A 10,080-nucleotide genomic window follows, 5' to 3' on the forward strand; every position below is an offset into this window, starting at 1 on the left:
ATTCTTAAATTTTAATCAATATATAATATGTTTCTTGAATTTTAATTTGTACAATGTAATTACTGAATTTTTACTATTTATTCAAATTGGTCTCTAAACAATAAGAAAATATTCGATTGTATTTTTGAACTTTGAATAAATGAAAGGATGACATTAATGCATGGACTAGTTTGAAAATTTATTAAAAATTCATGAACTGTACTAAATAAATTAAAAATTTAAAAATGATATTATATGTTGAATTAAATTTTAAAATCATATTAAATAAATTAAAAGTACAGGGGATTGGAGTCAAAATTCATAAGTTAATGTATCGTTGTATCCCTGCCGCAATTTCAACGTGTCAACGTGGCGCCTTATGGACCAATCCCGCGAACCTTCACCACCCGATGCCCCTAACGTACGCCGAAAGCGCACAGCGCTAGCCCTCCTCGACCTGGTCCTCCAGCGCCCACGTCGGCACGTAAGCCATCCATCCATCGATCATCTCATTTGACCCCACCCGAGCGCACGTTAGCATCGTCACGTTCGAAAGTTCGACTCCCCAACGAGAAGGCGCGAACCGCCACCAGGCCCATTCCAACTTCCCGAAGCTCCGAGCTCGTCCCCGACAATGGCGTCTCCGGCATCGGCATCGTCGTCGTCGTCGTCGTCGCTGATGTGGTTCCGGAAAGGCCTCCGGATCCACGACAACCCCGCGCTCCAGCACGCGGCCGCGCGGGCGTGCGGGGCCCTCTACCCGGTCTTCGTGATCGACCCGCGCTACATGGAGCCGGACCGGGCCGCCCCCTCCCCCGGCTCGTCCCGGGCCGGCGTGAACCGGATCCGGTTCCTGCTCGAGAGCCTGGCCGACCTGGACTCGAGGCCTCCGGAGGCTCGGCTCGAGGCTGCTGGTGCTGAAGGGGGAGCCCGGCGAGGTGCTGATCCGGTGCCTGGAAGAGGTGAGCCGTTAAGAGTAACTTCGAGAGACTTTTACACGCGCGGTGCTCCGCTTGGTGTTCGAGGTCACGTGCATGCGCATGGCTTGTGAATTCGTCGTTAGTTATTTGATCATTAGATGGAATCTGGCTGTTGCAGTGGAATGTCGGCAGACTCTGCTTCGAGCACGACACGGAACCGTATTACCAAGCTCTGGATAAGAGAGTTAAGGTTAGAAATATTGTTTGATGCTTTTATGGTGGTCCGTTCCGTTTTTGGATTTCTTTCTAGTGAATACTGAGATGGAGTTGCTTTCTATGCTTGTTTTGTCTAATGGGAGATTGTCTTGACTGTGAGGACAGGACTTTGCATCGGCCGCCGGCATCGAGACGTTCTCTCCTGTGAGCCATACGTTGTATGATCCTGCAGACATCATAGCGAGAGTAAGTCCGTGTTTAGGTGTCTAGTGAGCAGTCGATGTTTTGAGCTTGTCTACCCGATTTGTCATGTGCTGTCCGCTAGAATGTGGCAGTCTTTGTGCTGGTTTAATTTTGTTACTTGTGGGGATGACTTGACAGAATGGAGGAAAACCGCCTTTGAGTTACCAGTCGTTTCTGAAGCTTGCTGGAAAACCCTCATGGGCAGCGTCGCCACTTTCGACCACGCTTGCTTCTGTCCCTCCAGTTGGGGATGTTGGAAGATGTGAGATTTTTGAAGTTCCTACATTGATTGAACTTGGTTACAATGAGACTGAGCAGGTTAGAAGCTATGAGGGCCTGCGATTTTTCATTATCCTAAGACTGTCATCAAGATTCAAGAAGCATGTTTTTGCAGGATGAAGGGGCCCCTTTCCGAGGTGGAGAAACTGCAGCATTGACGAGAATGAAAGAGGCACTCAGTAACAAGGTATGGTACTTTACAGAAGCTAATTGAAAAACTTAGCCCATTCTAATGTGCTTTCACTTGTTTTGTTTCTATTATCCATTTGCAAAGTACAATTTCTGTTCAAGTAGCTAGAGTAAATGTCTTGTTAAGGAGCAAAACATTGGACGGTGTGATGGTACTTTTGTGGTTCCATAATAGTTAATTATGTCCCCAACTAGTTTAGAACAATTCAACACTCAAGCTATTGTTAAATTCGTATACTTGATGGCTAAGAAGCGGTTGCTAACAAGTAGGTTCCATAAGGTGCTGAATCTAAATTGCTGTCAACCTGTACTATGGAATTTACATTTCATCAAATGTCACTTTAATCAATAATCCTGGGATCTTTGGTGCTTTGCTGAATCGTAGGTTTAATATTAGCTAATGTTCCTTCATTTGGAAGTTTATATGCTCACCTAATGGGGGACATAACTCCGCCTTCAATTTTTGCTGCTGATATTGTATATGGAGTTTGGTTGTTAGCCTGATAGTGCTATTGCAACTGATGTAAAACAATCCAGTATCTCTGATTGATGAGATGCTGTAAGCCAAGATAGGAACCTATGAATCTAAATTTTGATTAGGTAATGCCAATTGTCTGTGGGAAGTATTATTCTGTCTTTTAGTCTGCTTAATTAGGATGACGCTAGTATTCTCTGTCTATGTTTCTTTCCCTCTGAATTCACTGAATGAAAGGTAAATCTTAATGCGATTATTGCATCATTCTTGTTGCTGTTGGGAACTTCTTGTAAAATGTCAATTCTCTCTATTGCCTCGAGCATTCTCCCTCTTGTGGTAATGCAGGCTTGGGTAGCAGATTTCGAGAAACCAAAGGGTGATCCTTCTGCTTTTTACAAGCCAGCCACAACAGTTTTATCACCCTACTTGAAAGTGAGTTCAAACAGACAGTCCTTCGACATATTGTTTTATTTATTCTATGTCCCAAGTTGTTTCGCTTCCATCAAATCAAATTCCATCGGTCTCTCGATACATTAGTTTCCTTCCGTTGTATGCTATACCCATTCTATTCTAAATTTTGGGGCAGTTTGGTTGTCTCTCATCCAGATACTTCTACCAATGCATACAAGACATTTATAAGGATGTCAAGAAGCATACTTCACCTCCTGTTTCTCTTCTGGGCCAGGTCAGTTTCTAAGGACTATCATCTTTTGTGTTCTTGTTCCATCTTTAAAAACTTCCAAATAATTGTCTCTAATCATTTTTTTTTTTTTCCATTTTGAAGCTGTTGTGGCGGGATTTCTTCTACACAGCAGCTTTTGGTACTCCTAATTTTGATAAGATGAAGGGTAACAGGATTTGTAAGCAGGTGATTAGAACTATTGGCTTATGGTAAACTGATATCAATAGAGACCTCTTCTATCCCTAGAGCTATTTGAATCCTTGTTAGACACTAGAAGTGTGCTGCGGAGATATTCTCCAGAAGTACCATTTTGTATTTACTTACCCTTTGGCCGTACAGATACCTTGGAGCGATGACGAGCAACTGCTTGCTGCTTGGAGGGAAGCTAGGACAGGATACCCTTGGATTGATGCAATTATGGTACAGGTTAGACGGGGAAAAGTTACTCAATTGTTGGGCAACCTATTTTTTTCACTGGTTATCCAATAATTAAACCACAAATGCTTTTTGCTAATGTTCTCGTCTTGCCCTTTATAATCTAATCTTTGTTGCTGTTGCAGCTCCACAAGTGGGGTTGGATGCACCACCTAGCTCGTCATTGCGTAGCATGTTTCTTAACACGTGGAGATCTGGTATATGACATTTATTCTGTCGGCATTTGTGTATATGAGAGCTTCCAATTTATTTTCTTTATATAAACAGCATCTGCATGCAGTTTGTTCACTGGGAAAAAGGACGGGATGTTTTTGAGAGACTACTCATTGACTCTGACTGGGCAGTCAACAACGGAAACTGGCTGTGGTTGTCATGTTCTTCATTCTTTTACCAGGTACATACCATCTCTTAGTTCCTTTGCAATCAGGAGACAGTTTAGTTCTTAGTTCTAACATTTCCATGTGGGCAAGGGAAATGACTTGCTTTCACCTCTGCATCCTGTATTCTTTGGATAAGATTCTCAGCATCATCACATGCTTGTCCACTGCTTTATCCATGCTGGTTTTTCTGGGACACGCCACATGCTTTTTCATTCTATGTTAGTGTTTGCTCCAAGTAACCTATGATTGGGACTTGTCAATTTACATTTCCTAAATGTCTGGCAGTCTACAAAGTTCATATTGAGTCAGTTTAATTTGGGCTGGACCATTGCACTTATCAGAGGCTTTTATTCTTGGAGCAGCAGCATCTTTGTGCAAATCTGGATGTGCTGTTTCAGAATAATTCTTTTCAACTAGACATACATTTATTTGAGTTTCTGACGTTCTTCTACTCATTATTTATCCTGTGCAGTATAATCGCATATATTCTCCAATAACCTTTGGAAAAAATATGACCCCAATGGCAACTACATACGCCATTTTTTACCTGTATTGAAGGGTATGTTTTTACATTAGGACCATCTCTGTCACTTTTTCATGGTTGAGGGCTAGTTTCTCATTGCAAACATATGACTGGATGACAATAATCAGATATGCCAAAGGAGTATATTTATGAACCATGGAAAGCTCCCTTGAGCATTCAAACTAAAGCAAAGTGCGTCATTGGAAGAGATTATCCAAATCCAGGTTTGTTATCTGAATTCTATTTTACTCTAATAGAGATTTTTGATGATTCCTAAAGTATGTGATGGTGTGCATGCATATATTTGAAATCATTCATAGATCATTTGGTCAGAGGGCAATGCTTAACCATGTAAAACATGATTTACATAGAAATAATTGGGATGTGCTTCTGTCCTCGAGTTTTGACCAAAGATTAAGAGTGTGTTATTCAGTTGGTGTTGATCCAGCAACCAACTCATGCATAAACACTAGATTTTGCGATTTAGGATGTTGAGCCGGGCGGGAGGCTTGAGATAAGACAACTTTATTTCTTTACATAATTGGAGAGTGGGTGGGGGAATAGTTGGATTTAGTCCTTGTGAATATTAGGTCCTAAGTTTAGAAAGAAATATACTTGGATAGAAGAAAGCTTTTGCTTCATAGTACAAGTTTCATCACAATAAAAAGCGATGTGATATGAATTGCAGTCTGCAACTATCTTCTTATTGCTCTGCTTGATTGGCTCAAAGTCAATAGTTGTCGAAGTAATATCGAGAGAACGCCATAGGCGGCTGCAATTTCTGCTCTCACTTCTTCTGTTTTCAGTGGTCTCTCATGATATGGCCAGCAAAGAGTGCAGACGGAAGTTGGCTGAAGCATATGCCGTAAACCAAAGACTGAATGGCACGGTGAGTGATGAAGATCTGAAGAGCCTGAGGAGAAAGCTGGAAGAAGATCAAGAAAAGGAGCTGAGACATACAAAGCAAAGGCGATAACACAGTGGCTGGTTTCAAAATCAGCGTGATTTTTCCTACTGGCAAGACTGACAAATCTACTGTGGATAGCTTTCGTCATGCTTCTAAGTTTATGCTGAAGGGCGCGGAAGTTATAGTCACACAGATCAACTAGACTACTTTTGATTGTAACTGGAATAGCATCCGACTCGGTTGATGACTGTTGAGCCCTTTGATTCGGTAAGCCACTCGTAAATATGGCGACCAAGCAGAAGTAGTTTCATGCAATAATTCTCAGCAGCGGTAGGATCTTTCATTTTCTAGGTGAAATACATTGGATGACCATAGAGATGAGCTTCGAGGTGTCCTATTTCGGCGGACCTCTTGGAATCAGAGAATGGAAGTGGTAATTCACGTTCATGATATCTGCATTTTCCAAGATTATAATTGTTATAATATTCTAAATGTTGAAATCCACGTGAATTTTTTTCAAGAGAAAAGAATGCAGAAAATTGTATCAAAACAATTATTCACACCTATTAAGTTTTCTACTAGAGTTTAGATTGAGATTTATTTAAAGTGGATATGAACTCTGAAACATTTCTTGAATCACTACATGGAATATTTCGAGCACATAAATTAATATAAATCGCACAGAAACATAAAATATGAATACTCCATTCCTCGGAATCTTGACCTACGTGTCACTGAGTTGGTGGGGGTAAAAAGCTATCGGACCATCCAAGACATCCGGTGGATTCGTATTTAGAGTATGAATAATTTCTTTTCTTTCCTCATCTGCTTCTATCTATTTAAGTATATATAGAGTTTTAAATAATTTCTTAAAGATTTATTTTCTCATTCCATATATTTCAGATTACTTATTTTAATGGAAAATTTCCTCCCTTTTTATTTTTTTAATCATGTGACATTTATCCTTTTATTTAGCAAAGGTCAATGGGTATATCTTTATTCACAATAATGTGTCACAAAGAGATCTACTAAAGTGACCATATAAAGTAAAACATTCGGAAAAGCCTTGTGACTCAAGCAAACTTTATACATGATTCTCCAAACTAGTTCATTTGCATTTCGAGATTAGGACTAATTGAATGATAGACATGTGAAAATGAATTATAAATTCATTTCTCAATGCATATTTGATTGGCTAATTAAATGGGTCATGAATAAATTTAGAATGATATGACCCAAAATAATATGAGTGCTTTTGATTGTCACTCTCTCTTGTCTTGTCTTCATTTAGACTTGTCCTTGCTCACTTTGTGTTTTTACTTTAGTTAAAACGGATTAAATGAGTAAATTTGGATCGGGCTTTCTCTAATGCGACCCAAACCCGACCCAGCAGACCTGTTTGACAGGTGTAAGGCTAGTCCGATTCCGAAAACATTCCCGGGCAAAAACTCCGGTTCGGGTCGGACGGCGGATCCCAGGTGGGCCGGAGCTGACGTGGAAAGCCGCGAAGTCAGGTCCAAAACGCAGTGCAGAGGAGCTCCCTCGTTTCAGGTCGCCACTCTCCAAAATCTGCGACGAAAGTCCACCAACGCAGCGCCGAAGCGGACTCTCCGAATTCTCCGTCTGCTCAGATCCGTCTGCCGAATCGGCAAGCATGTGGAGGAGGCTCGTCTCTTCGCATCTCCCATCCCTATCCTCCGCCGCCGCCGCCGCCGCATCGACTTCCGGCCGGTCCGCCCTGTCCGCCTCCGCCGCCGGCCGATCGCTGGTTCTTCCTGCTGCTTCCGCTTCCGTCTTCGTTCGCCGCTTCGGCGTCGCTCCAGGTAGGTGCTCTTATCCTCCGTGCCGCGATCGTCGCTGATGAGTGCGCTTAGGCCGGTTGCATTGTAGATGTCGATGTCGATTTTGGCTTTCCTTTTACGCGCGTACCGGTAGATGCTGATGATCGATTGGGAAGGAACGTCGGGAACAATGCGTGTGCACGTTTGGATTAGTTTGTTTCTCTGGTAGTGGTTTGATAATGTAGATTGTAGCATGAGTGCGGGAAGAGGTTCCCGAGCAAAATGAAAGAAAAAGACGAGGGGGAAGAGGTGTCGACGTCTTTGTTAGGCGGAGGCATGTGGAATTTATGTGGATTCATTTGGTTGTTTAGCGCAAAATGCTGTGAAGAAGAAGGTTGAAGATGTGATGCCGATTGCTACTGGACACGAGCGGGAGGAGATTGAGGCTGAGCTTGAGGTGGTGTTTCTTTCTTTCTTTTATCAATCTATTCTCTAGCTTTATGGCTTTGGTAAAGCATTGATGTTTGTTTTCCTAAAACTATTTCTTCGTGCAGGGCAGAAATCTTCTTGAGATAAACTATCCTGTCGGTCCTTTCGGCACAAAGGTTAGTCTCATAGAGTAGATTGTGAATCCGAGATGTCCATTTTATCTCTTTGACATGTGTTCTCACTATGAGATGTGATAGTTTGTGTCTATAGACTGATCTGTTTACACTTGGAATGCATTATTGGTCTCATGCTGCTTTTGATAGTTGTATTTTACTTATTATCTAATCATTGTTCGTTTGATGCACTACAGTGATGTCTTGCGTTTGATGTTTATGTATGGATCTTCGCACTGATGAGTTCCTTTCCATATTGTCGAGACATTTGAGTTGGAAAACTGCAGTTATAGGCACTTCTAAATGTTTGAATGGGAGAGTCTTTTGGTTTTGCTGACAATGTTGGATTAGTTAATCGGTATATGTTCAAATGGTGTGGATGTTTTGTCTTTTCTGTTTCTGAAAGAGTGCTTGCTGTGAACTCATGCTGTCACTTTGCATTCAATTTTGTCAATCCAGTGAAATAAAGTGATAAATACAATTGACCTTTTTTTTTTCCTATTTGCTAAGTGCCTATCACAAAATGAAATCATTGACTCAATAGGACCAGTAAAGCTACATTGACCAATAATTTTGGTTGGGCCAGTATAGAATTTTTGGTCAATTATGCATTGTGACAGTGTAATTTGGAGGCTTTACATGCATTGTCATGATATCAGTCAGTAAACAGAAAATGCAACTCAGTACTGGGAGTTACAAAGTTGTAGAGGCATGTCGCTTGATGGCTGATTGTTCATTTGTGAGTCAAAGGTTGACGACCAACCAAACCTGTTTACCAATGATTAACAAGTTAAGGTAGGAGCCTGGATTTCCTGGAGAAACTGGTTCCTTAATTACTACAGGTATCTAGAGTGAGTTAGTTTGCCTCTGAGTTTATTTGGCTTACACAATATGAAATTGTTTGTGGAAATTGTAACGTTTGAAGTTGTTTATCAGCAGAGACAATGTGAATCTCTGTCCAATCCTTTCATTTTTGCTATTTAGGGTTGTGGAGTGTACTTTTTGTATTGTTTGATAGGCAAAGAACTGTGAACTTTCTAAATGCATCACTTACTTTATTTTGTTATAATTGAGTGTGCCTTTTGTATGTATGCAGGAAGCTCCAGCTGTCATTAAGTCCTATTATGACAAGAGAATAGTTGGATGCCCTGGTGGTGAAGATGGCAAGTCCTTTTGCTTTCATTACCGTTTTCCGTTCACTCCCATTCAGCCACGAGACACTCACACTCATGCATGGGCACTTTTAGCTGAAGTTCTGGCAGGTTATATTCTCATACAATTTTCTCTTTTGCTTGCAGAGGACGAGCATGACGTTGTGTGGTTTTGGCTGGAGAAAGGCAAGCCGCACGAATGCCCAGTGTGCTCACAGTATTTTGTTGTAAGTGGGGAGCAGATTCAGTATTTTCCTTTACGTTGGCTCTATCTTATAATGACTGGAGAAGACTGAGTGCATAATTTGAAATCCTGATCCTAATATACTAAAATGATGTGTGCATACAGGTAGCATGAGTCCTCAAGGAACTATGATTGCAAATATATATGTTGTATATGTTTTGAAAGGACTCCTTGCTAAGAGCCACGCATAGGCTTCTGTCTTTTAGATTGTTGAGTGGATGACAAATTCTTTTTCGATGTTAACTACTTCTACCCTGGAAATGGATTGATCACATTCTTCATTTTAGATTTTTTTGGACTTGATTGTCTTCCTTTGTATAATATGGGTTACTCAGTTTAAATGTATGACATGTGCCTTATTCAGCAAAATTTTCTGTGGATGAAATATATTTTTTTGAAGTGTGATTTGAAGTAACTTTAGGAGGAAGTTTGCATGATTATATTCTTTCTTTAGCAGAATCAATGGAGAATTGGCAAAGACATCAATTAATTTGATTTTTCAACTCTATACCTTGTTCAAGTATATGTATATCATTGGATCAGTGTTGCAGTTCATATGTACATTTGAGCGTCCAGTGGGAGCTCTTCAATTTTCTTATTTTGTCCTATTCTTATTCTTAGTGGGGACTTCTTCAAACTGGACTTGTATAACTAAAAGGGTATTTCAATTGCAGAACTTTCTTATGTTACCATTTTGATTTACAGCTGGAGGTTGTGGGCCCTGGAGGACCTCCGGATGGGCATGGTGATGATGAGGACCATCACTGATTCATCTTTCGGTTTCCTAGTGGAATAAAGCTTTTCCATACACGCTGCAGAGTAAGAATTGGGAGCTCTCTGTTATGTCGGTTTCTAATTGATCCGGTTTTTTTGTGGCTGTTGCTTGGCAACATTTTGGTCAGTTTTTTCTTTTTCATGGTATTCAAGACATGAGGGGGTCGCTGTTAGAAATGCGAATCTTATTAGATTTTCTTTTATTCCCTCAAAAGCATTGCAATAATCCATCAATGCATATCGATTCTTTTGTGAAAATTCATCAGTATCCTTAAGGGAATCAGGGAACATTTGTTATTT

The 10,080-nt window shown here is 40.8% G+C and overlaps 2 protein-coding genes across 3 annotated transcripts; both read left to right on the forward strand.

The window, feature by feature from the left end:
* The first annotated feature begins 512 nt into the window (after positions 1–512).
* Positions 513–5,680, forward strand: LOC104423155 ((6-4)DNA photolyase). The gene is given in 16 exon segments (XM_010035618.3): positions 513–862; positions 864–941; positions 1,078–1,149; positions 1,281–1,361; positions 1,497–1,676; positions 1,753–1,824; positions 2,647–2,733; positions 2,888–2,986; positions 3,086–3,169; positions 3,323–3,409; positions 3,544–3,615; positions 3,699–3,812; positions 4,271–4,301; positions 4,304–4,357; positions 4,450–4,545; positions 5,128–5,680. Coding segments are annotated over 16 exon segments (1,626 nt in total). The 5' UTR covers positions 513–613; the 3' UTR covers positions 5,298–5,680.
* LOC104423154 (cytochrome c oxidase subunit 5b-2, mitochondrial) lies at positions 5,448–10,077 on the forward strand. Of its 2 annotated transcripts, XM_039303510.1 has the most exons (8): positions 5,448–5,495; positions 5,580–5,661; positions 6,622–7,051; positions 7,381–7,466; positions 7,564–7,614; positions 8,708–8,774; positions 8,910–8,989; positions 9,712–10,077. In XM_039303510.1, exons 2-8 carry the CDS (start codon positions 5,653–5,655, stop codon positions 9,772–9,774), a joined length of 786 nt encoding a protein of 261 aa, XP_039159444.1. In that variant the 5' UTR covers positions 5,448–5,495; positions 5,580–5,652; the 3' UTR covers positions 9,775–10,077. The 2 variants fall into 2 exon arrangements, with proteins under 2 accessions (XP_039159444.1, XP_039159445.1); XM_039303511.1 differs by lacking the exon at positions 5,448–5,495 and having other exon boundaries at positions 5,586–5,661; positions 9,681–10,077.
* The last annotated feature ends 3 nt before the right edge of the window (positions 10,078–10,080 follow it).

The sequence above is a fragment of the Eucalyptus grandis genome, chromosome 10 (assembly GCF_016545825.1).
Source record: "Eucalyptus grandis isolate ANBG69807.140 chromosome 10, ASM1654582v1, whole genome shotgun sequence".
Lineage (NCBI taxonomy): Eukaryota > Viridiplantae > Streptophyta > Magnoliopsida > Myrtales > Myrtaceae > Eucalyptus > Eucalyptus grandis.